Genomic DNA, 27,821 nt, shown 5'->3' on the forward strand with positions numbered 1-27,821 from the left:
TACTCTAAACGCAAGACTACTTGTATGATGTATTTCATCAGTTCATGTACTGTTTTGTCTACACACAAAATCCTACCTTGCTGCAGTACGTGTGGTACACACTCGGTCAGCCAGCAAGTGTTATTTTTAGCGTATTCTGTTATGGTAATGAGATGCAAACTAACTGCCCGCTGTTGGCCAATCAGCAAATAATGGCGAAGGTGTCACGTGACTTAGATATGTGGCTGCTGGCTGGCTGCTGCATCGGAGAGAGCGCAGGCAAGGCAGTAAAATACGGCTGCCTGGTTGTTCCATTATTTTTGCGCGACGAAGATCAGCGCTGCTGAATTCGGGCAGCTCGTGCGAGGCTGCCGGAAAAGAGGAGAGAGGATACAAAGAGCTGTTTTGGGCCTTGTAGGCCGTATTTGGATGTAATTTTTCGTTTGTGTGTAAATATACCAACGAGGATCAAGATGCCGGTGCTAGTTTTTCTGATTGATACCAGTGCTTCGATGAATCAGCGCACACATTTGGGCACTTCATTACTCGACATTGCGAAGGGAGCCGTGGAGACGTTCATGAAGGTACAGATAAAAAGCAATGCATTATGGGAGGCTATCGAGCCTCACAAAATTTATTTGGCTATTCCGGTTACCTCAATACCATGTGGAATTGCGTGCATTTTGAAATTTGTCACCTATTTTGTGGCCGATAATGCAATTTCATGAGATCTTATGATTTGATTATAGGGTACTAACTTCAGAAATAAATCCTTGTCTTTGTATTTTTAGTTCCGACTCCGAGATCAGGCAAGTCGGACAGATCGATACATGTTGGTCACTTGCGACGAGACGCCAGCAACAATAAAGGTAGGCTAAACTTCGCAATTTATTTCACACTACACGATTATCAATCCTCAGGAAGTCAAATTTCTTATTGCTGAAGTCGTATTCTACACTAAATATGCAGTCACTCTACTGTTCTCGCGGCCCTTACCGCACCATTTTTAATAAAACAAGGAGGAGACTCCGTCTTATCCTTGCAGTCGACCATCTTGTGCCACCACAAACCTTTATTTTTTTAGGCTGTTTAGTTTGATTTGTGTGTACGTACGTCGTGTGTGGACGTGTGTGTGTGCGCTGCTGTTGCGCCAACATAATGCACGTAGTGCGTGAGTGCGTGCATGCAAGGGTCGATCGCGATCGCCAGTGCAGTCGAGTCGTCAGCAGCGCGCAGCACTACGACAATCGATACGCAGCGGATCTGCGCGATACGAACCGCCGTGCGGTACCGCGTAATGAATATTCACAACTTTGTGTTGTGGCGCACTTGTCAGACACTTGTGGATTAATTTGAAATTTTTGTTATCGTGATTTTTCTTGTTTTTCGGCCGCTTGTCGTTCTTTATTTCTGTATGTGTGTATTTTCCTTTTCAAAATGTCTAGAAACAAAAATCACACACGTGGTTATGTTGCTGATTTTTTTTTCTTTTTTTTTTCTTTTTTTTTCTTTTAGGGGGGGGGGGGGGGTACTTCCAAAGCGAAAGGGGGTACTTAGGGTTGGAACAGAGAAGGTCAAGGGAGGGAATGGAGCAGAGGATCCGGGGGGGGGGGGGGGGGGAATCCCCTCTCCCACATGAGGGAACTTCTTTTGAAATTCTATGATCTGGGGCACACTTTTGGTAGAATACAATGTATGTGAGAAACTGTCGATCATCAGAAAAATAATAAATATTCAGACACAATGGCCTGAAATCACAAAGGTGGTACTTTAAACCTGCGGTACTTTAAACCTGCCACCTGGTTTAAAGCTTATTTTTTACCTTGATGCAACATTACACCATGGTCTAAAATAAGCGTGAAATAGGCATTAGAACCTATGCGCATATCAATGCACATTTGTTACTGGACGTCTGTTGCAGAGCTACCAAGTCTCACGCATTCTGCGTGAGACTCAAGCATTTAGGGGCCGTCTCACGATCTCACGCATGGTACCAATTTTTCTCACGCATCGGGCGAAGTCTGCAACTTGGGCCTATACTAATGAGCATACCTCAAAAAATTAAAGTGACATTTGCAATTGAAGCTATATTTTCCTTTTTGTCTTTCAAAATAAGTAGAAAATAGTCACTTAAAATGCATTTGATCGCACCATTATGAGCTAAAAATTGAAAAAGCTCCCTACTGTGGGAGGCCACAGGGGGAAAAACCCCTCCCACACCCTCGCTCGCGCGCACACTCGCTCGCTGAGATGCCGAGTCATGAAAATCTCACTCATAAAAAAATTTTGAACTTGGCATCCCTGCTGTTGGCTTACGCAATCTGTCAGTTGTATTTTAGTACCTTTACACAGAAGAAATTTGTGTAAACCATGGTTTAAATTTGTACCACCTTCGTGAATTCGGGGCTAATTATCTTCTGTTTCAGGTGTGTGTACGTCTTCACTGTAGGTAGACATACGGTACCGTACTAATAATGTATAGACCACATAGAATGTCTAAGCCTATGATGTAGAGAGATCTAGACCAAGAAGTTGATGGCCAGGTTGTATCTCCCTTGCACACAAGGGAGCTTTTGCATTTATAATTGCAATTCAGCAATCTGAGACACATTTTTGGTAGAATATTTTTACAGTTTTCTTCTTCTTCTTCTTCTTCTTGGAAAATACAGTCCACCACTGGGTGTATATAGTTGTACTATTTGGCAGGTCTGGTGTGGTGTATGTACAGTACCGGTAACTATATACACTGTACCATGTGCGGCTGAAAACAGGAATTAAATGCTCCCTATTTTACAAAGTGGGATGCTCAACACCACCTGCTTGGAAAAGGTTTGCAGAGGTGGTAGTGACTACGTGTAGGAACAGAAGAGCATATAGCCCTACAAAGTTGATATTGTAACCTTTCTGCTTGTTAGCCGAGGGCTGAGGCTGTGTTTCATAATCCGATATATATTATGCACTGGTTTGTATCCTATGCAGGTTGGCTGGAAAGAAAACCTGGCAGTGTTCATGAGTGAGCTGAAGAATCTCCAGGCAACTGGACTGACAACGATGGGTCACGCCCTCAAACAAACCTTTGATCTCCTCAATGTCAACAGACTCTATTCAGGCATAGACAACTATGGACAGGTAGGTTAGCAACAGCAGAGTGAAGGTCCGGTACCTCTGCTCATGTTGTGAGTACAGGAGATAGAATACAGACAATTCAAGCATCCAAACATGACAGGTGGGACTAAGAGCACAGGAGACTATCATTCCAGTGTTGTCTGTCTTCCTGTCAGCATCTATTGGTTGAGACCTTCACTTTTTTTTTTCAAGGCAGTGTGACACAAATTTGGTATCATACATATTTCTACACAGACCCAGAGCTATACATACAAGTATACATGATGCCTAAGTATTCTGCTTATTTGTAGAGTACCGCTACTCATTATTGAATCTACTTTCATCCCAGTGTTATCATTATATCATTATCATACTTGTCTAGGGTCGGAATCCGTTCTATCTAGAGCCTGCAATCATCATTACTATCACTGATGGACACAAGTTGACAAGTAATGGAGGAGTTCAAAACGAGGTGAGTCTGTTCTTTCATATGATAATACTGTCATTCCCATCATTAACATTATTCATCAAAGAATTTTTCAGTTCCTTTAAATTGAAGGTTTTATGCTTGAGCTGAAACTTGTTTTTGCCACAAAGTAAAGCATTATAGGCAGATGTGTTTTGCCATAATAATAATAATAATACATACAATTTCTATAGCGCCGTTCTCCACTTTGATTAAATGCTCAAGGCGCTTTACAATAGGTACATCAAAGCAAACAGATTGAAAAGTTGCAGACATTTTTTTTTTCAAAGAAATGTTGAGGTAAGGTAGGCATGTGTGTGTAAATGTTGAGTACTCAACTGATTAAAAGTGTATTGTTGGCTAGAGATTACATTTAATGTCAGTACACTGGTATGAAGCAAGATACTATTGGGTGAAATAAGAAAAGGAACTTCTTTTTTTATTTGCGGAGGGACTTTCCTGTACAATGTATTAGAATTTTGAAAGACCTAATTGCCACTGATTCCAAATCTTGAATTTTTCAACCAGTTGTTAAAGCCTGTCGGCATTATTGGGTCATTGGTTATCTTTTGCGTATTTTTTTTCTACTTTCTATAGGAAGAAAATGAGAACTTATGTGAGTTAGAAAACTTTGAAATTTTACTCTCGAATGAAGGCAGCCATTATTGTCAAGGCAAGGTTAGGTGAATGCCATGGTAAAGAGTAATGCCATGAATAGTGCTGTGAGAGTGTTTGTGTCTAAGTTTTCCTTGTGACCATTTACTATTTTATGTCTGTCCATCCAGCTGTCACTACCAATGAGTCTGCCACTACCAGGCAGTGAACTGACCAGAGAACCCTTCAGGTGGGATCAGCGTCTCTTTGCTCTGGTCCTACGGTTGCCGGGCGTGGCCGGTGAGAAGGAGCGTATGGGGCCAACAAGCAGCCTGGTGAATGTGGACGATTCTCCCATCAGCAGCATGTGTGATGTCACAGGAGGTGTGTATTCGCATTTTTTCCATCAACTTTATACATTTTTTTACACCTGTGGGCATTGCAGTGAGGAAAAAATATGCTAGTGCTTGAATGTCCTTTCTACTCTTGGCCCAGTTTTAACACAGCCTTTCAAACTAGAGTTACTGTGACAACGTCTGGGTAGTGTCCAGGTAATATTTTTTGCCCTACCTGTTAAAACAGTCCCTGCAAAATGTTGCTTGGACGTTGTCGATGTAACTTCTGCCAAATTCTACCCTTGTCAGCTTGGATAATTGCCACGACATTACCCTGACATTACTGCGACATTACCCCATCAACCCCTCTGTTAGAGTGCAATCGCAGTAACATTCCTTTGATACACTCAACACACATGTATACACAACATTGCAGACAGAGAATGATTGACAAGCCGTGCGCTGATTATGTGCGTGGATTGTAACCACTGATCTCCATGTAGTTGAGTTCTGTATCAGAGATTGTAACCACATTTTGTTAACTAACACGACTGCCTACCTAGTTATGTGAACAATCTTGAACGCTTAAACGTGGCGCTGGCTAGTGGGCAGGGCAGTCGCATCAGTGGACACACCCCCTTCATGGAAACCTACCCAGAGAAAGCTTTTGGTTTGTGTCTATAAAAATGGTACCCCTTGCTCTCTCCTGCGGTTTTATTGACTGAGGCGAGGAAGTTTGTTCTCTGGGCATTGTCGCAACATCGCAGTTTGAAGCCCTGTTTACACAGGGTTTCAGAAACCATGAAGCACTTTGAGCATCCTTGTATCAGCGGGATCAAATTAAAGTTGGAAATGCTTACGGTTGGAATAAAACATTGTGATATGTTCATAGCATTTAAAGCATAGGTTCCCCTTTGGAACCTACCAGGCAAATCACAGATTACATTATTTATGTTTTCATAATTGCACAATATGTTAGAATCTTTACACAGTTCTAAGTCATTTTTCTGCATTTGTTACTGATATTTTTGATATGATAGACTCCAACAACCCCATGCAAGAGTCACTAGTTGATAGTCATAATGCATGTTTTATATTGTACCTGTAGCAGTAAATTTGCTGCCTTGTTGTAGTTTACAGAAATAGAATGCACCAGTTTCAGACTGTTATATAAAAATTCTGTTTTTCCGTTCTGTCTGATGGGTTGTAGGTCGGTCATACACAGTCACATCAATGAAGACACTCAATCAGTGCCTTGAGTCTCTGGTCCAGAAAGTCCAGAGCGGAGTTGTCGTCCATTTCGAAAAAGTTGGTCCAGACCCAGTTCTTCCTAATGGAGAGCGTAAGTAGCACCTCATTTTGATCTTGTCCTCTGTGTCCACACCAACCCACACAGCAGACTCAGAGAAAAAAAAAACATGTTGAGTGTAAAGTATACCAGGTAAATGTGACAGTTATTAAGGTAAATCTCAGTTCTGAAATGCCTGTAATAGGGTAATCTGACCATTTTTTGCTAAATACTCATGTTCATCCTCTGGGGGACAGTTGCTCAATGATTCAACACTACGGTCAAAGAATCCACAAAATTACTCAAAAGTAGTCAGTAGTCCCGTATAGTATGATAATGGTTTTCATTTATTCCCCTAACTTCAGTCACCTATTAACATTTGTGCCAAAGAGGTAACTGTCTTTGGAGGATTAAATCCACACTGTAGATACTGGACACAGAGAAACATTCCAGGTAATGGTAAGGGACGGTAGACCTGATAACATCATCTTCCATGTGACATTGTGCAACAAATCTGAATGATCTCAAGACAGCATACAAATGACCTCTACAAAGCTTGCAGCAGAGATGTGTATGAAATATAATTACCTATTCTATGGGACAAGCAGATTTCTCTCTAAACAAGGAAAAAGGAACAGCAACAACATCAGAACCATGAAGCCTCCTAGCCTCTAGAGGCAAGAACAAAGCTGTAATTTGTGATGTCTCAGAAATGTATGAGCCACAGTAGTAAAACAGGGAAAATTGTAATAGTTTTATTTGAATCCTGATGAGATGAGAAATTAATAGAGGAAGAGATTACATCATGGGGAAAAGAACATATCAACATTTTGTCAGTACAAAAAGCCAAAACAGAAAGGACTTTTTTGATTGAATAAATGGAATTGCATTGGTCTTCTTGGAGTGGACATGTTAATCAAGGTGGGATACTCTTGGAAAGTACTTTGAGTCTTATTTATTGAAGTTTATGAAGTCAGTGAATGTTTAGATGGTAATTGTTTAGACACAAAAAACAAGAACATTTTTCAGATTTAGTTCATTTAGCAGTCCACTGTGTTGACGATGCAAATCAATCGTGTGCATTTAATGTAAGCAGGTAGGAACGAGAAATGAAAGTTTGGAAACTAAGGGCTCTCATCGGTAACCATGGAAACATATCAAGGATAAACGCGCAATTTAGGCAAGCTTGATATGAGGTTGTTTGTATGTTGTGTTCTCCCTGTAATGATATATGGCACAATGATATAGTGTTCCTCTGCTACTTCAAGCCTGTGGAGGTGTGGGACCAAGGTTTGCCAAGCCACAGCTTGGACACTGCAGTCTAAACCTCCCTGGTTTTCTGTCTTTCAGTGAGGTCAGTTGGACACCAGTCCCCGCTGCCACCAGAGGTGGACCGGGTGGACGGGAACACGCCACTGCTGGGTAAGATCTAGCCTAGGCAACTAGGTCAAGACTTACGAATGCTGTGACCTATGTCCCCTCCCACCAGAAATCCTCTCTTTGACTGTGTGAGATTGATATTACAAGACAGCAATTGATAACTTCTGGTCTGTACAGGTTATTTAACAAGCAAATCTTGGGAGACTCTGCCAATTATTAAGAATAATATTGCAGTCTCCTTTCGTGTGCAATATTGGAGGTTCACAGACTCATGCAAGGTTGACCATGAGAGCGGCCATTGTGTAACATCTGTGTGTAAAGCCACAAAGTACCTGATACAGCCTGCTTAGGGCCATCTAAAGTAAGGTTTTTAACTGTTTTTTGTTTAGGATTTCAGTCCCCCCGTTAGTCTACCCAACTCACAGTATGTTTGCTTTCATGCACACATACACATTTACACAAACATATCACTATAAGGGCCTTCAAATGTGCATCCATCCATGGGCATATACATGTTTGACACAGACACATATATTAGGGAGCTTTAGATTTTAGACGCGCGGACGTTCAGAAGGAAAAAACATGTTCTGAGCGTGCGCAGAAGCGCGCGTCAAGTCAATCTATTTTTAGCTTGCGTTGCCTGAGTTTTTCACTACGCCTACTGGGCTATTTTTATGTCCGCACAGTTTGCAACGTAGAGAACTACTTCATGCACTGATCATATGGGGGCGCGATTCTATTTTTCATACGTTGCGTCCCAGCGTAATCTAAAGCTGCTTTTCAGCACGACGCAGGGAAGAGGAGAACGTCCAGCGCACTCGTCGTCTCAAACGTCCGCGCGTCAAAATCTAAAGCTCCCTATTATGTTTGCCTAAACACCATGAACTTTATTAGGTTATTTTCATTTTTTTTTTCATGTGTATATGAAGCATTCCATCGCAAAATGGGCTAAGTGCCATTTTTAAACACTTTAGAGTAAATCCATCATCAGATAGAGCAAAATAAAACCTTTCCAGTGAAACCTCACTTTTAACACGACAAGGAATATTTAAGGTATGATTAAAAATATCCCATATTTTTATGTAGTCGTCTTTTTTTTTCTTTTATCAGCTTTCATCGCAAATATCTCAATTTCACAAGAATGGAGTTAGCTCATTTTGCGGTCAAACTCTTCATATGTTTGTAATCTTGTAATCTTATATTTGTGTAGAGCCTCTGAGAAAAACAGTGCTTTTGGCCACTGACAAAGCTACCCTACTGAAACAAAACCAATAAAATAAAATAGATTTAACTTTGTGTGCTGTTTGTCACACTTATTTCCACCACTCCTGTGGGCATGATTTATCTTGTACTTCAATCTCTATGAGGTATGAAGTGGTCTATTAGATCCATTTAATGTTATAGATGCTCTATGATGGATGTAAACAATGGCTTGTCTGTTCAAATTGATGAATTCCTGCATCAAGTTGTTTTTAGTGCAAGTGATTGACAAATTGCCCTTCATAGATGTAGTTAAAAACATTGAATAATCACTGCTTATTTACATGTGCTTCAATGAAGGGTAATTTATTATTCAGTGTCAATGGTTTGTGTGTATTCTTGCCTGGTTTGGGGTTGTTGTTTGTGTGTATGTGTGTATAACCACACAATCAATATGTGGGCACCGTCACACACACTCTTATACACACGTCACTCATCCTCTGAACAGTATTCAGTCGATGAAGAAGGCAGACATCGTGACGTCTGCTGAGTTTGGTGTTTCAGGAGATCAAGAGTAAGAGAAGGAAAACAAAAAACGGAAAACCAGAGTAATATGTAAATCTGGTATTGATTTTGTGAAATGTTGCTGTGTTGTTAGAATGTACATTTTTATCTGAAGATGGGTTTGATGTGCATGTGCCTGAGAAAGTGTGTGTGTGTGTGTGTGTGTGTGTGTGTGGCTGTGTGTTTACAGAGCACAATGCAGTGGAATAATCTATCTCTGCATCTGATTGACTTGGACTCTGAAACAATTTTGTTTGTATATGGTGGTCAGACAACATGACTTTTCCACAGGTTGAAAATGTAATTTTCAGTGTATGGGAATATACTGTACATGTATGTCACTCATTATGTATCGTCCATTTTCCTATGGAGAAGTGCCCTTATGGCTCTCGAAACATGCTACAATAAATTAAATCATTTGTGTAAATTTCCAAAATAAACTTATTGATAATATAGCAAGTATAACCCTTCCCAACTAAAAAACAAAACAAAACAAAACAGTATTGCCAGGTTAATGCAGTTTTGTTATGGAAAAAAAAATGATGGCATATTTTTAAAAGAAATGAAATTTAGTGAATAGATTAGATAGGTTAAGTGATCATCGGCATTGGTTTCTGTGTTTGCAAAATAACCCAAAAAGTTGTGAACGAATTTGAATGAAACTTGCAGGAAAACTTGATAATGACACAAGGAAGAGATGATTCAATTTTTGGAAGAGATGATTCAATTTTTGTAGTTATCTGGGAATTTTTATGGATTTTTTAAAGGATTTTACAAAAATTTTTGTTATTGCAGATAGTGTCCATGAACTAAGGAGTTCAAGGGGTACATATTTTAAGCACGTGCTGTGCTGGGGCGAGGTGCCGCGTAGCTGGAAGCTGATGACGTAAACAAAAGGCTTTTATATTGGGAAATTGGACGATTTTCAGCATGCGTGTATAACATTGCAAGTTGGTTGCTGTATTAGTTTCTCAGTGAAAAGTCTGTCAATTTTTATTTCTTCTTCCAATTCCAGTAAGATAAGAGACAAAGTGTACACGTAATCGAGTGGAGATGTATTTCTTAGGTATGCAGTATCATTAGTACCTGATGATCTGTTTAGAATGACCGTTTGCAGAAATACACCTTCGATTGTTGTCTTGATAAGTACAGGGTATTTGAAATGTTCTTTTTGAATTTCTTGTTTTCTTGGAGTGACCAAATTTTTGTGAAGTGGGATTCTGTAGTATCTTTATGATCAAAGCAGTTAACAGTGTAATAAACTTGGGGCAAGTATTACACCAGGGGCAATATTCATATTGTTTAACTGGTTTGCAAGAGATGTTCAAGTGAAAGCTGTGGTACAAAGGAATGAAAGACATTGTGAGCAGTGTAAGGCTTATTCCACCTCATATTGTTGTATACAATGAGTGGTCACTTCACTGGTTGTAGAGATTTATAGTAACATGCTGAGGCTGTCTTTTCAGTGTGAAAGGAGTCTTCAGACTGATCACAACAAAATGAAACATTTTAAGAAGTCACCACAAGTCGTCACTTATCTCTGATTTAGGGGAGATCAAACATCAAAAACAGAAGCCCTCTACGGCACACAAGCTACAACCAATAGAAATGTGGTGTTTTGCTGTGTTGTGATGTTTGAATTATCAAGCAATGTAATTTGTAGGATATGAAATGATATCCTGACCTGTTCAGTATTTCATACTTTATCAGTGTATTTTTCTCCTGACTGATAAATGTGATGAGCCAGTAGGAGGCATGTAAGTGTGTATCTATTTCAAGACAAAGTCTGCACAAGGAGTATCTGTTGATGAATATGGGACTATTTATCATCATCAGATTTTGGTTGGTGGTCCACATCTGTTTTATGTAATTGAACCTAATTTGTATATTTTCTTTCTGTCTTTCCTTCTCTCCCTTTGTGTTCTTTGCTTCACTCTGCTCACTCACAGATGCTTCATCCAATCTCAGTGTGCCCCCAACTAGCAGACAGAACGCCTCTTCGCCAATCCCTCAGGATACAACATGGCACAGCTGCCGCCGCTTGATCCATGTACGACCCAACCCCAAGAGTGGTGTGCCAATGGGCCACTGGCCCATCCCAGAGACTTTCTGGCCAGACCCTCAGGCCCCTGCTCTGGTAGGTCCTACACCATGGTCCTGATCATGTACATGTGGTCTTAGTAAAGTTTTTGTGTGACATGGAATATGTCTTGCTTACATTATCCAGAAAGCCATGTATGTTTTGAATTGTACCGATTTATAAGTACTTGTGTGTTGGATGCTCACTTTCAAACAAGAGATATTTACTTGTGAATTTTATAGCCTTCTCTGCTGTAAATGTATGTACATTAATCTACACATTTTAAAGTTAATATGACAATGACACCCTTTTCTTCAATCTCTGAATACAGCCCCAGCGCAACTCCCATCCAGTAGTCAAATTCACATGCCAAAACTGTGAGCCAATGATTCTCGACCAGCTTCCCTTTGACAAGTATGAGCTGGAACCCTCACCCCTAACCCAGTACATCCTGGAGAGACGGAACCCAAACTCATGTTGGCAGGTGAGATCAATGTAGAAAGTTTTTTTCATCAGTATAAATTTATATGTATGGGACTTGTAGTAAATCAAATGATTAATGCAACAAATTTCTTTTGAAAATTTTATATAGTGGTTAACATTCATTTGTGTTTATGAGTAATGAATCATTTGTTAATCAAGCTTTTTGCCTGACTTATTTTTATTGGGTCACATTGAGCAGCATGAGCTTGAATAGTTTGCTGTATTTGTAGTGTATATTTGGGGTGTAGAAATTAGCAAATAGTTAAATGATTTTCCCTCTTTATTTGTGTAGATCCAGATATGATAGCACTGAATTTGTCGTGTAAATAGTTCTGTAGGCGAACTTTTAAGGGGACAGTAGAGGATTTTGTGAATTTCTCTTTAAGTACATGTCTCATTTTATGGCTGGACAAAACTAACACTCATTAAAGTGTTATTCTGAATTGCTAACTTTTTGAGAAAACAAGCTTGCAAACATGCTTATGTGAGTACTGGCTCAACCTTGTCCTGACAACTACTTATCCTTCCCTTTTGTCAGGTGTTTGTGCCAAACAGCAGCAAGAAGGGCGACCTTGGATATCCCTTCGGCTTCCTCAAGGCTAGCTCTAACCTGTCCTGTGTCAATCTGATCGTCATGCCCTACAACTACCCCACCCTCATCCCACTGCTGGATGACCTCTGCAAAGTTCACAAGCTGAAGCCTTCCCCCAAGTGGAAGCAAGCCTTTGACAACTACCTGGATGATGTCCCAAGATATTACGCTGGGGTAGGTGTCTTGTTAAGCCTCAGGGGAGAATACAGTTTTGCATTGCAGCTCACTCCCGTTATATCAAACACAGTTATAACGAAATTTCAGTTAAAACAAAGTAAAGATTCAGGCCACAACATTATCCACTCTATGTATGTGTATTGTTTATTTGTTCGGTTGTAATTAAATTTCAATATAACGAAAGAAAACTGCCGGTTCTCAGGACTTTGTTATAATGGGAGTCCACTGTAATACTAGTCTAACAAATCAGCAACAAATGATGAAAAATATGAAAGAAATTCATTTCAGTACTCAATCTGTGCTGAATCAGACTAGTCTAGTTTAATACAGAAAATAAAAACCCAGACATTTTCATTAAAGTTTAAAGTGGTGACCCAGTTTTGCGATCATTGACACAGGATACCATGAAAGCACAGATGAACAAAGCAGGGCTGCCAACAATGGCTATAACTGTACATTATAGAATATTTACATTTGCACAAGACCCCAGGTTCTTTGAAGCTTTTCAGACACCAAAGCCGATAAAAGAGAGTATTTCCATGTGTTTCTTACTTCAAATACCGGTGTGTTATTTTCTTCCACAGCCCTTGAAGGTTGCACTGAGGCGCATGGGCGCCCCCAACCTAATCCAAGACGGCCTAGAGAACTGCCTCAGCTACAGTGTGGTGACTTATCTCAAGAAGTTGAAGCAGCAGAGTAAGATGGAGGCAGAGAAACTGGCCAGTCTCATCGCCAGCAGGCCCCGCATCCAGGAGCTTGGTATCAAGGTACAGCCCAGGTAGGTATCCTTTCAGCTGCTGTCAGATATACAGGCAGATGATGAAAGATAGAGAGAGATAGTCACCACCAAACCAGTAATCATCAAACTTAGCTTAGTTCATTTTCTGGCAAAACATTCAAACCTTAAGGACAAGTCCACCTTCATAGACATGTGGATTGAGTGAATGCAGCAATATTAGTAGAACACATCAGGGAGAGTTCGAGAAAAATCAGACAATCCATTCAAAAGTTATGAATTGAATTTTCGAAATTTCTGCTCAGTCCGATTGTACGATTTCCCCCAAACTTTCACTAATTTGTTCTACTAATATTGCTGCATTCACTCATTCCACATGTATATGAAGGTGGACTTGTCCTTTAAGGTTTGAATGTTTTGCCAGAAAGTGAACTAAGCTAAGTTTGATGGTTACTGGTTTGGGCAAGTCTGACAGCAAAATGCTGAATTGTCAGATATGTTTTTCAATTCATGAAAGTCTCATACATGTAATATAATTGAACGTTTTCTTTCCCCCTAAGATTCTGATTTGGACCCTGAACCCTAATGCATAGTTGACAATATGTCTGTATCATCCTCTAAAGGTCACCGTTGAGGTCATTGGCAGCCCGCCGAGACTTTCAGCAGCTTGTACAGAGCATTACGGGGGAGACCATCACGGTTCGAGCCGACAACAGTGTGTCAGAGTTCCCGGGATACATGCTACGGGTCAGCGACCGAGATGTACGTCCACAGACATACCGCAATGCCTTCGACATACCTCGCAAGGAGGTCCTGGACCAGGTTGTCCGAATGAGAGCCAACTTCCTCCAGATCACCACCAACCGCACTGTCCGCTTCATGAATGAAGGTCAGTTGGGTAATAATCAGTGTATTCCTAATGTTAAAGCTAATATCAAAGCCATGCTTAAGCAAATATATGACATGTGTGCATGTAGCTGAATATGGTTTGTCTTTTCTTGCGTTTTTTTTTTTTTTTTCTTTGACAAAGAAAAAGAATTGGGGGAAAAATAGTTTCACCCCAACAAGTGACATTTTCCTCCTTTTTTGCTGTCACAGACAAATTCCACAATATTCCCATCGCTGAGATGGGTAACTACCAGGAGTACCTGAAGAGAATGCCAAGTCCACTGCGAGAGGCTGATCCTGCCCCGGCCAGACTGCACACGTTTGGAAACCCCTTCAAGTTGGCAACAGAGAAAGATAAGGTATGTTGTTGAAATGGTCTTTTCTTGTACATTTTCAGTAACAATGCCAACAAAATTAATGAGGAAGAGAGGTTTGCGGTAACACCATGTGTACGTAGTCCTTGCAGGAACCATTGTTTGGCAGAAGATGAGCCTAGAAAGAGGAGAGTTGAGGAGGGAAGGAAGATAGAGTGTTAGAAAGGCAAATTGAGTGACAGCCGAGGGGCAGCAGTGAGCTGGTAGTTTAAGTTGCAGTATTAATGGAGACGGGAGAAAGAGAATAAAGTGAAAATAAGGTAAAACGTTCAGAAATCATTGAAAGAAGAAAGATGAAATAGAAAGGAGGCGAGAGAGGTAGAAGTTGAAGGTTGAAAAATCATGGAGATAGAGAGCAGTGAAGAATGAATACACATAACAAAGTTGATATTAGCAAATGGTGTCTGATTCAGGAGCGTGTCGTTTTACACCACAACTGCTCTATAGTCTTTGAAGGGACTACCCTTTTCTCATCATGCGAATAGTATGTTCACGTCTTGATGAACCTTCCTCACTAGTTGCACTGCTGTAGGCTGCTTATACTTGTCCTGCTTGTGTGTGCTTTAGGTGGCAGTAAGCATTAATGTTAGATCCACAAGACAGCTATGGTGCACCATCAGTATGTGCTGGAGCCAACCCACAATGTCTGGATAACAAGTCAACTGAACCCATAGTTCTCTTTCTTTCTTCATTATGTTTCTTATGTTACATAAAGAGTTTGTGCTTTTGAAAGTACTGATAAAGGAAATCTGTATCCCAAAAGCATGTCGCTTATGACAACATTAGGAAAAAGAAAAGAAGCATGTAGCATTTGTATTCATTTTCCTTATCTTTACCATTTGTACTGGCTTGTGGTTTGAATATGCGCACATCCATATCTGTGTATGTCCAAAGTTTGGAGAAATACAGATGGTCGAGTCTTGGCGCTTGAAGGGGAATCAGTGTCAATCTCACCTATTTGGTTTCTTGAATTTTGTCATGTTTTAATCAGAAAATGATGGTGGATGAAGCAGATATCAATGAGCACATGGCAGGTCTGCCTCAGAAGCGGCGTGCCTCAGACAGCAACCTTTCCCTGAAGAAACTCAAGGGGGCCTCACCACCAAGCAGACGGCCAAACTCCCCCGCAGCCCAGGGAGCCCTCCTCAAACAACCACTTCACCAGCTGGTTCAGAGGAGAGCACAGAGCCCCAACACAACAAACAGTACAGAAGGAAACAAAAATTCCAGTAAGAAATACAATACACCAGCAGCAAGGGTATTGGCTGCCATGTCCATACTGATATTTACACTTCAAGTGTAGTAAATCGAGAAATATTTAGCAGGTCTTCAGACATACTAGAATGTAATGTAAAAGTGCAGTCAAGTGATGTGATTCTTGGTAATTGATGGGTTCATGGTCAAAATATCTATGCCAACACTACAGGTTTTCAGTATTAAAGTATTAAAGATTGCCCTGCTCTCACTTTGGGTTATTTGGATGATTTTCAATGGAATTCACAAAGTATTCTTACTATAGCTTGGAAAAATACACCATGACACCTTAGCAGTTGAGGCTCACATTGAATGTTATGCTGTCTACAGTGTGTTTCATTCAGTCATAGTTACAAATAAAACTGATTTTGTCACCTGTTTATCTTCACACAGCCCCATCACCATCTGATAGACTACCTCCTCCTGATGGCAAACCACCAGACCCCGCCCTGCCATCAGATGACTCCTCGGATGAACTCATCATTATGGACAATATGGATGATGTTGTTGCTATGGAAACCAGTAGCCCCACATCTTCTGAAGAGGATGCACCTGTGTCACCGTCAACAAACCATGTGGACTCCAAGCAATCAAACAATGTGAGCAAAAAGAAAAAGATGGTGACTTCAAAGAACAACAATAGCGTGCTTCCGTGGGAGCAGTCTGGTGCTGGGAGGAACCATGGCCACAGTGGTGGGCTGGAAAGAATGGACTCGGTGAACTCTGACCTGGATGTGAATGCACACAATGCACAGTTACGGACAAGTGTGATCAAGGAAGTCAGGAAACCTGGCAAGAGTGAGTATGGGTCCCTTCTCACTGGATCCAGGAACCAATCAATCCTGGAAGGCTTTAGGAATGTTGTGGTGTGTGTGCTGTGGGAAATACCAGGTGACCCTGTGAATGAAGCTGAATATCTCCAAGCTAGGACAGGCGGATATTCTGTAGAATTCTTGTTTTGCGGTCCATAGGGGCTTGGATACCTATTTCTGACATTGTTCTTTTTCCTGATGCCAAGATTTTCATGTTATATACTCGCACTTCTGCCGAGTCGAGCGTAGAGTAAATTGACTTGGAACAGGTAGTCTCTTTTCTTAATTTGCTTTCTTGTCCCTCAATGAGGAAAATGTAGAAAATTGTTTCACAATATGTGAGAATAAAACGAAACACACCAAACACTTGCTACATACTTCTTGTAATCCATTTTGGCATCTTTGAAGTGTACACGATCAGGATCATGGAGATAAATTCAGCACAAGAAGAGACAACAGCCAGGTTTCTGGTTTTTCACTATTTCACTTTTAGCAAACATAGTTTCAACTCATGTATATTCATTTTCATTTTCAGGGAGCCAACTTTGCCAAAGACCACTCATTTGTCTGTAGATGATGAAGCAAATTTCCAAAATATCAAAGCCTTGGAATGTTTGAGATGACACATCATGATTGAAGAACATGTTATCCATTACCAGTATTCATCATCAAGGTATTGTCTTTCCCCTGCAAACCAAAATGTCTGTTTACAGAGTGTAAAATTGTTGTGAATGTTTCATATAGGTGCTCAATGTTTAAGACAAGGCACATTATCTGTTTGCAAACATCCTATGTGTGATACAAGTGGCTTTTCTTTATCCTTCCCATCCACAGATTTCAGGAGGCTGTTCGAGGAGCTGAACAGGGTGCAAGGCAGCATGGACACAAAGTACCTCTTCATCGAGAGCATCATTCACGAGGCAAAACGCTTCCGCCGCAAGACCCTCATAGACATGCTGCAGACATACCGCAACTCTCTTGTCAAGTACGAAAAGAACCATGTAAACCGGTCCAACCACGTCAGATAGCATTGTCTCGCTGGATGTCAGATAGCCTTGTGCACTCACTGTGAACTGATAGAGACAGAATCGTTATTCCCTCCAAGAAAAAATCAGAAAGAGAGGGAGCTCATACTTGGGAAGAACAGGAATTGGGGGGGGGGGATGGCAAATGCTGTAAAACCTGAAATTTCTGTGTGCACCTTAATTTTTTGAATTTTGCGAGAGCCAAGATTCACAAAGTTAAAATGCATGCAAAAGTTCTTGTCTACACTATATGCATTGAATGCCAGTGGCAATTTGCAAAAATTTCATGCCGCAAAAAAAGCCATCGACTGGCGAAAATTTCTTGCTTTACAGTAGTGGTATGTGTTGTGATCCAGTATGAGAGGAGAGGAGGAGTTCATTGTTTGTGGATCTGTCCTAAAGTTGATGATATGCAGACCATCATCTGGTCGTCACTTCATCGTTTGTCAACAGTGCCCTCTGTCATTGGTTCTCCTCAGATGTGGAAGGAGAACCATCCAGCTCTTTTAGGAAGTCAATCTCCGACTCGCGGCAAAAGAACACCTGTCAGCTAATCTTGAGGGAGGAAGAGAAATCGTGTTGGCAGTTTGAAAATACCTTGTCACATTTTGAGTCATCATTACATTTCAGGGTGATTGTTTCTCTTTTCCTTCTCATTGAAGAAGGTCAGAGTTTACAACACGTGATTCATCCATGTTACTACAGGAATCAATTTAAACCTTAAGAGTGGGAGACCAAAATCAATGCCAAAACAATGCAACGTCCTATTAGTAGATTCTGCTTACAAAATTGTTTCAATGTCACTATTTGCTGATGGAATCTTTGCATCTGAGAAGTAATCTACTCTTCTCTTGCAAGGACATTTTCATGAAGAGTACTTTATATGCCATGTATTTAGCGGGACTGATTTTGGGGGAATGAGAACTTCCAGACAATTTTGCAACGGGGAAAATTTGCAAATTTTGGAGTACAGTAATGAAAGGAGAAATATGTGTGTGCACATCACCTTCATGTCGGGATCAAAGTTAATGTTTTCGCATGTTAAATTCAGGAATATCATCCAACTCGCAAAATTCTTGAAAATAGAAACGTGCAAAATACATGGCGTATACAGTATGCGTAGCTTTATCCTGCTAGCAGTCTTCATATTCCTGCAATGTGAAAATCCTTTTTAGAAATACTGGAGATTGTCTGCGTATATATCAGGTCATGTCCTTCATCTCTTCTTGTCATTTTTTTTTTATCAGAATTCATGGAACTCAGTGAAGGTATTGAATAACAGTGTTTTGTTCAGAACAAATCTATTCCATGAAATGGACTGTACATTGATGGATTGAATATTAGATGATGCCACCTCAAGACATAGGTTTCTTTTGCAGATTTTTTGTTTGTCCTGTAACAATGGCACCAGAACCTGTGGGCAATATTGCATGTGTGAAAATTTATGATTCTGAAATATTCCATTGATTTGCCATTCCAGCAAGCATGGAGACCCCGAATCTTTCATGAATGTTTGTTCTGTGTTCTCTTCCTTTCTCTTTCTTCTGCTGTCTTCACTACTTCAAGTATTGTGCACCATACAGTGATCTCTTGACTGCTGTTTTCTCCTTGGTCTAGCCCCTGGTTTGTAGCAGACTGTGGCTTCTTTTTTTTTGTTTTGTTTTTTTTTTTTCAGTTAACAGATTGGCTTCATGTTTTAAGCTCCTGGTCCTGGCTTCTTGGCATCAGATGTAATTTCTAGAGCTACTTTATAATTTTACCTGCTTGAGTTTTCTTCCGGTCCTAACAACAATGTTAACTCCTGATATTTATCATGTAATGTTAAAGGGATGGTATAGTACTGGTGGAGATGAGGCTTGGGTTCTTAATTTTTTGTGAGATACCAAGAAACCATGTATGAAATGAAACAGAGCATACCATTCTAAGAGGAATTCAAAGTTTATTTGATGAAAATCGGTTTTGAAATGGCCAAGATGTCAAAAAAACAAAGTAAAACAAAGTGATCATAATAAAAGGTTAGTCCTGCCTAGATCGCTCTGTCTTGGATATCTCAGCAATTTCAAAATCAATTTTCATCAACTAAACGTTGAATTCCTCTTGTAATTACATACTCCTTCATATTTCATAGGAGGTTTCTTATTATCTCATTCAAATACATTGTATGTTAGAAACCTGAAGTTAAGTCTCAACCAAAACTATACTATCCCTTTAACCTTTCAATCGGACAGGTTTGCCACCAAGTGTAACAAAACTGCTTAAATTTTGGAGTGAGACAGCCATGATGTGCAGACATTAACTGCCTATCTTGGACCTGTCCTTGTGCTCTGTGGCCTCCAGTGACACTGAAATAGTAAAATGTTCCTTCCCAAACAAAGATGGACTTTCCTTACTTGAACCTGGCATCTGTTCAAATAAGCCAGTTCGGAGTTAGCTCATGGGCACATTGGTCCGAATGACCTTTCTTTTTTCTCAGTCGGTTAGGGGCATTTCACTCGTTTTAGAGCAACATAATGTGTAAGCTTTACATAAGAATTTATGGAATTTGTTGATCCTGTTCAAACAAAGAATGAACTTGCGTAGACCAGATGACCAGAATGATCCGTCAGATAACACTTGGGAAAGCATCTTTCATTATTTTGCACTGAATGTATTAACAATCTCTTTCTATTGATATTGCCAAATACCACTTTTGCTGCCAGGTGGATGTGCTGGCAATCAGCATTTATAAGTATTTCATGAATAATCATTACATTACAGATATGCTTATCCCAGTGAAATTAAAAACCAACATGCCTGTTGGTCCGAATGACCTTGTTTCTGCTCATGCGCAAAGTGGAACTCCGAACTGGCTTATTGGTACCATTGACATCTAATAGCAAACTTTTGACTGAACAAATGTAATAAAGATCATGTTTTCTTTCTCCCTGTTCATATCTATTTTCTCAAGACCTAACAGCCCATAAGATGTGATGGTTTGAACACTGAATTAAAATCTTAAAAGCACATTCATTAAATCACTATTGTTTACAAAGCATTTGCCTACACAATTGTTTTGCAATGCTCAGCACATTTTCACCATGTCCTTAATACATTAATGCCTGTACATGTACAGTGTACTTTGCCATGTGTTTATTACAAGATTTGCCAAAAACATTATTTTAGAGAAACAAAAAACAGTTCTGTTCAAAATTCTCAGGATGATATTTTTGTTTCTTTCTGTTTCAGACGCCTAAAGGTATCTTGTTTGTGAACATGTTTCTAATCATGTTTAGAGTTGTGGAGTATTCAGACCTGCTCAGATTGTTCTTGACATGTGAATTTAAGTGGCAACTGTCCAACATGCATGTATGGGAGAGTAAATGCATAGGTGAGCAAACTATACCCATATATCTCAAGTGAGCAGTTGATGATGGATGTGTGTGACATTACGCCACCCTCCATCTAAAACCGGTCAAAATGCCCGGCCAGAAAGTAACAAAATTCAATTCAGACACACAATTGGACCAAGATCGTTTGAACGGCATGATTCTAGCGTACTGTGAAAGTGGATATGTTGTGGTGTGGATTTTTTAATGCATTTTACGCTACTAGAAACTAATGCCAAAAATAAATTACACAAATATTTTTGTTTTTCATATGTGGCAATATTTGATGTTTTGATTCCACAGAATTCAAAACGTGCTAAATTTATCTTACCCCGCCAAGCGCAAAATATTACCTGCACAAGAATGTCCGCTTTTACAGTACAGTACTCCTATACGCAAACTTAGCTCTACAACCATGAAATGTGTCTTAAATGTAAACATGTTTACAAACAAGTCTTTTGAACTGTTTAAAAAGGACTGTGTACCTGGTGCCACAGGATGATAAGGGAAGCAGAACTTCAGACTGAGAGAATGACATACAGTGTATTGGATGCTACTCTCATTCCAGCCACACAAATTACCAAGTAATGTACTGGGTTGGGGGGGGGGGGGGGGAGGGGGGGGGAGGGGGGGGGATGGACAATGATACTGAGTATCAACTTTGGACTGCAGGTTGGAATAAATCAATTTATATTGAAGTGACACTTTTCTATTCGTTCATTGGTTTGTCGGGTGTTTCTATTTGCCTTGTGTATGAGTGTGTATACATGCTGATGTAGGTCCATATACAGTAATTTCTCATTTCCTTGAAATCTAAAGATAGACAGCACTAGTGGATGAAAACTCTCCAAGGAGGCCTTCAGGAGATATTCAGACGTTTACATTTGAACAACTATAAGTAATTGTACTGGGCACAGAGTTTCAACATTTATAGTGATTGGGATGAGGAATAAGAATGCTTTCAAAATTCGTAACAAATCATAATGAACAAGGATGATGACATGGCAGCCTCACCATAAGAATGCATGAGTGGGGCTCAAGGAAGCAGAATCAAAGGAGAAAGCATGCATAGATTCTATGCAGGTTAATTGTTAAGCAAGTGGCATTGTAATGGATTACATTGCTACATTTCTGAAATATGCGAGTCTCCTATAGCATCATCCTTGTTCAATGTCATTTGTTTTGGGTTTTTCAGAGTACATGTGTTAGTTTCTTGCTCAAGGACCACAATGAGTTCCTCAAATCTGTACATGGAGGTGTTGATTTATTTATTCCATGATTTGAAAATATGAAAATTGTCTGGACTTCCCCTTTAAAGCTTGTTGGCTGTTTTACATTGTTAACATTTTGAACGAGTGTCCTTAAAGTGGAATTGCCAATTTAACATATTTCCCGGCCATGTTTCCAGCTGTATACATGTACAATATATATCACAAACGCCCAGATCAGAGAGTAGCATGGAATGAAATTTTGTGATGTGCTAGCGCCACCCAAGGGAATGAAGTGACGGAGTGGTGGGGGGGGGGGGGTGGAGGGTGGAGGATTGTGTCCCTCTCTCGTGATAAAAAGTGTTTTTACAGTTGTAAACTATAAATCATGCAATCTGATGCATACTGAATATGATAAAGGGGAACCATGTGATAACCACCTGCTTGGCACAAATAAGATGTTCTCATTATACATGTACAAATATCGGTCATCTCATTTCATTGGGGATAAAAGCATGAACATGCAGATAAAGAAAGTGGAACATGCAAAATCATGTGTCAATGGAATTGTAGGTGGAAATTGGGTACATAATTCCAAGGTGAGAAAAATTGAGAATTTCTACAGACATCTGCATTATTAATTTGCTGTACTGATTTTCATTTCAGCACTTTTTTTTTCTGACCATTTTAACAAGGAACCAGGGCAATGTTGCATTAAAAAAATGCAGTGACACATACGTCAGAAAATTACAGGCAATGCTGGTGTCAGCCAATCAGAATAGAGTATTCAGAGACATCTGATTTTCTGGATGTTTGATTTCAACTTTTATCCAACAGGGCCCAAAAGCAGAGAAAGAAACACAATGGAAGACTGATAGGATTGTTCCTCAAAATTCTGCCAAAACTCGAGGAATTATTACAAAAATGTCCTTTGACATTTTGTAATTATGAACAGGGGTGGATCCAGGAATTCTGTAAAGAGGGAGGGAGCAAAAAAAAACAACAACCCAAAACTATATATATATATATATATATATATATATATATATATATATATATATATATATATATATATATATAATCTTTTTATTTCTTTTGTTTTAACAAAAAATAGAGGGGGATGGCGCATCTGGGATACACCCCTGGATCCGCCACTGATGAAAGAGCTCCAAAATAACACGTAAAGACTGACTTGAAGCAGAGGAGAATAATGAAGAAGCTCGAGCTGAGTCAGATAAGTTCAGGGGCTAGAAAACAATGATCAGGAAGTCGATAAAAGTTGGTGAGAATTTTTCTTTTCTAAATCCCTGAAGTTTATATGAAGACTGACATGAAAGTAATCATCCCACACTGTTCACCCTCATTTATTTGAATTGTCAAATTCCAGGATTTGACTGCCAGGGTACAGCTATACATATGTAATTTGCATATTCTCCAACCGTGACATCAAATATCTAGAGCCACGCCCACAATTTAGTTTGTTTGTCCGGAGTTTGTTTTTGTTTGTTGGGTTTTTTTTTTTTGGGGGGGGGGGGGGGCGTGGGGTGGGGAGGCAAGCATAAAATGCTGGAAACCTAGGGCCATGTTGAATAAAATTTGAGATCAAACAGAAGTTAGAAAATCAAACCTGTAAATATCTGAATGCTCCATGCTGATTAGCTGATTGGGTGCCTACCTGATTTATGTTTCATTTTTTGACTTATTCTTGATTGAATGCTCTTATGCAATAGGGTTCTGACACCTATTTTTCATAATTTGCTCAAACCAAAGATTTCCTGAAAAGAAATTAAAGGATCTATTATATTCAGTTAATTACAGCCTTGTATTTGAGCGCTTTGAATGGGCGATTTAGTCAGAGTGCAGGAACCCATTCAGCATTTCTGCTTACTTTTATCAGGGAGGTGGAAAGAGAATTTCCACCTCCCTGCTTTTATATTCAACTCCCCCTCTGATAGAGCTAAAGTCAAGTACAATGTAAATTCAATGTTCATCCTTCCTGGGTTCCGTTTCATGAACGTTGTCAGCGCTGAAAGCTTGTCAGTCACTGACAATTACCATGGTAACAGTCGGTGACAAGAGCGTCTCAACCAATCAAAACCAAGGATTTTACTGAAATTGTCAGCGCTGACAACTTGTCAGCCCTGACTAAATTGATAAAACATCCCCCAGGATTGTCGGCCAAAAACGGTTAGATTCTGATTGGTACATTGTACGAAGTAAAATATCGAGCGTGATATGTAGACACTCTTTCACGAAAGTTGTCAGCCCTGATAAATTGTCGGTTTCTGACAATCACTATAGTAACAGTCAGTGACTGGAGCTTCTCAGCCAATCAAAACCAAGGATTTTACCGAAATTGTCAGAGACTGAAAACTTGTCAGGGCTGATAACGTTCATGAAACGTTGCCAAGTACTAGCCCCGAGTTTGAGAGGAATGCTTCATACGGAGTGCAGTTCAGAGTAACATCACGCCCTCTAGTGACATACTGCTGTAACCTCAAATTCCCATTCACTTGGCGCCATGATTTGTTTCCATACAGCCAATATAAGTGGATACCTGAAGAGAATCACCATCAATATAGATGTCACCGACCTCGTAATCACCGGTGACGGGTGCCTGTTGTAGATATAAGTGGGAATATTTTGTTTTTTGTCCTCGTCGCTATTATGCAACTCCAACTGTAAACCTACAATAGAATTCTACTCATAAAGCTAGTAGGCTGACAAGCAACTACACAAAGCTTTCTGATTGTACTCTCACTTAATTGCGAGCCATAGGTATACCCCTGTTCATTCAGGAATATTATTGCACAAGTATTCAAGATTCGTTGCTACCAGTTTTATACTGGACTCCGCTTCCCAGCTCATTCTCACACGCTTTAATCAATATTGTTATATTTATCTCCATACCGAGTCATGTTGTATACTGCTTGTATAAAAGTAATCTTACATATCGTGGCAAGTTTCATACACTGCAAACATTTTTTGTTATACTTTATTCGAATGTCGTTCACTTTCATATCACAAAATTCACTTTCACAGAAACAAAAATAAAACATCATACAAAGATAAACTGCATTCTACACAACAATGTACAAAATAATGTCAATCTTACACAATAAAAAGACAAAATGCAGTGACACACAGTGACATAAACATTGTGCAAAATAATGCCAAACTTAGGTTGTAACTCTTGTAACCAAAGAAACGAAATCCGCTTTTTGTTTTTTAAACACACAAAACAATGTCAAACTTACATTGTATATTACTAGTAAATGACAAATTATCACACACACACACACACACACACACAAACACACACAAACAAACACTAACAAACTCATCAACAAATGTATACAAGGTACAACTTCCCGACCGACCCACACAAACACACACACGCACACACACACATACACACACACACACACACACACACGCACACACATTATGATACTTAGACAAAGTAACTATAACAAATTATGTAGAAGCACCCACAGACTGTGCACCAATTTTGGAAACATGGTGCATGAATAAATTTTCAATCGGGTCAAACTTTCAGTTCCGGACCAGTTGAAAGCAAGTATGACAAGGAAGAGTAATTTTTGACATGAGAGAAAAAAAAAAAGCATGGTGAAATTTGAACAAATTTAATGGATAAAAATTAGATGAATTATAAAATTGTAAATAATGCCAAACTTACGTTGTAACTCTTGTAACCAAAGAAACGAAATCCGCTTTTTGTTTTTTAAACACACGAAACAATGTCAAACTTACATTGTACATTACTAGTAAATGACAAATTATCACACACACACACACACACACTCACACACACACAAAAACCAAACAAACAAAAAAACACTAACAAACTCATCAACAAATGTATACAAGGTACAACTTCCCGACCGACCGACACACACTCACAAACTGCGCACCAACTTTGGAAACATGGTGCATGAATAAATTTTCAATCGGGTCAAACTTTCAGTTCCGGACCAGTTAAAAGCAAGTATGACAAGGAAGAGTAATTTTTGAAATGAGAGAAAAAAAAGTATGGTGAAATTTGAACAAATTTAATGGATAAAAATTAGATGAATTATGAAATTTTGCTAATTTTCATAAAAGCTCTTTATCAGCAAGTCAATATGAATATGCAAATACACGAGTTGCTATGTCATTGTATCACAACTTGCCGCATTGTTTATACACAAAATCTTGACATTTCCCACTTTTTTCTGCTTTGTTTTGTTCAAATGCAATTATAACCCACTCTCAGATTCTAATGTATCCGATTTATCATTATTTTTGCTATTTCTGAAGTTATTCAGCCAGGAATAACACGTTATACTAGTATACATTTGTAGCAGAATTAAATTTTTGTCATTTTTTTTGGTACACTGTCAATGGAAAATTGTGAGGTGATGACGTCATAAACTCATTCATTTGCATTTTCAGATTTACTGTTCGAGGACGGTTTTGCCAAAATTAGTGAATCTTTTAAATCCTGAGATTTCGATCACACTTTTTTTAAGGTTGTGCTTGTAAGCTTTTGATATTTCTTTTAAGATTATAACTTTCATCTGGTCGGGAATTTCCCTTTACGAATACTAGTAGATGAGTGAATTAGGACATTGTGCATGGTTGTTTTTGTTTTTGTTTTTTGTTTTGTTTGTTTGTTTGTTTTTTTGTTTCATTTTCCATCTGAGAAGACGGCTCGATAGCCCGTATTCATCTGCATTAGCTGGTCTTCCATGGGGTCCAGTTGGATGTGAGGTGGGTCTACATCACTGTGTTATGCACTCTGCTTTTTGCGATGAATGAATCGAGCGGGATCTTTTATGACGTGCAAGCAGGGAGGTAAGAGTTGTGACTCTCTCATACACGGGACCTCCATTTACCTCTTACAAGAGGGGACGGTCTGACAACAGATACAACATTGCTCAGTTATACTCGGGAATCGAAATCGCAGTCTTTTGATCTGGAGGCGACGGCGCTACCGACTGAGCCAAATCACCGTCCATGTTGCTCATAATTTTCTAAAGTCAGCCTATAATCTTGATGTTTCCAAACGAACTTTCCCCGGTTCACTCTCAATGTGATTTATATAGCCATTGCCTTCGGCGCACATCCTTTGTTTCCGTCACGAGCAAAATTAATTGCGGTAGTGAGTCATCTCTGTATTCGTGATGAGACAAAAAAAAAAAAAAGAATGTAAATTAGGCCTATATAACATTATAATAAAACATCCGTGATTTTGAGGGATGTCGTTTCATGTCAATCAAGATTATGTAAGTGCTATGATATCACAACATTATGGTCATGATATCATAACATTGTTATCAATAGTTTGCCTGCGTTTTCAAGTGCCAATATGAACAACCTGTATACACTGTGGTCTTGATATTTATGATAACCGACACTTCAATCACAGATCCAACTTTCTAGTAATGCAGTTTGTATAGTTGCCATTTAATTGCGAAGTAGAGTAAAGGAAGATTATCGTTGATTAGTAAAGGCTAATGCTCAACAAGAACAATATGCCAACGATATAATGTCCAATTCCAGTTTTATGTGACTGATATAATTATATAGGCGACCTACGTATATCTTGCGAACATTGTTATTTTCTTTTTGTCTGCAGGTCAATGGGATACTCACTCAGTATGATGTTTTGACGTACTCTCCCCGAGAAATTGATATGTATAGCTAGGTTATTCACATTATCACTGTTTTCTAAATAGATTTGAAATTTTCTTAATTTTTCAAGTTTGATTTGGATGGAGCTAGTGCATTTCTGTTCCTGTTATTACATTTTCTCGAAAAAGTTAACTTCAACATTAGCTGGAATTACACTCAAAGGAAAGAACCGAGCGTTTATCGAAGTTGGGTTCAACTTGTGCACTCTGAAAATATGAG

At 39.4% G+C, this 27,821-nt stretch overlaps 1 protein-coding gene across 1 annotated transcript; it reads left to right on the forward strand.

Annotated features, from left to right (window-relative positions):
• Positions 1-314: 314 nt before the first annotated feature.
• LOC140244759 (integrator complex subunit 6-like) lies at positions 315-21,296 on the forward strand. Its single transcript, XM_072324378.1, has 16 exons — positions 315-563; positions 771-848; positions 2,959-3,108; positions 3,467-3,556; positions 4,336-4,528; positions 5,690-5,821; positions 7,118-7,189; positions 10,861-11,048; positions 11,323-11,475; positions 12,013-12,240; positions 12,828-13,021; positions 13,603-13,868; positions 14,078-14,226; positions 15,233-15,470; positions 15,889-16,293; positions 17,142-21,296. Exons 1-16 carry the CDS (start codon positions 453-455, stop codon positions 17,333-17,335), a joined length of 2,841 nt encoding a protein of 946 aa, XP_072180479.1. The 5' UTR covers positions 315-452; the 3' UTR covers positions 17,336-21,296.
• The last annotated feature ends 6,525 nt before the right edge of the window (positions 21,297-27,821 follow it).

This window comes from Diadema setosum, chromosome 21 (assembly GCF_964275005.1).
Source record: "Diadema setosum chromosome 21, eeDiaSeto1, whole genome shotgun sequence".
Classification (NCBI taxonomy): domain Eukaryota; kingdom Metazoa; phylum Echinodermata; class Echinoidea; order Diadematoida; family Diadematidae; genus Diadema; species Diadema setosum.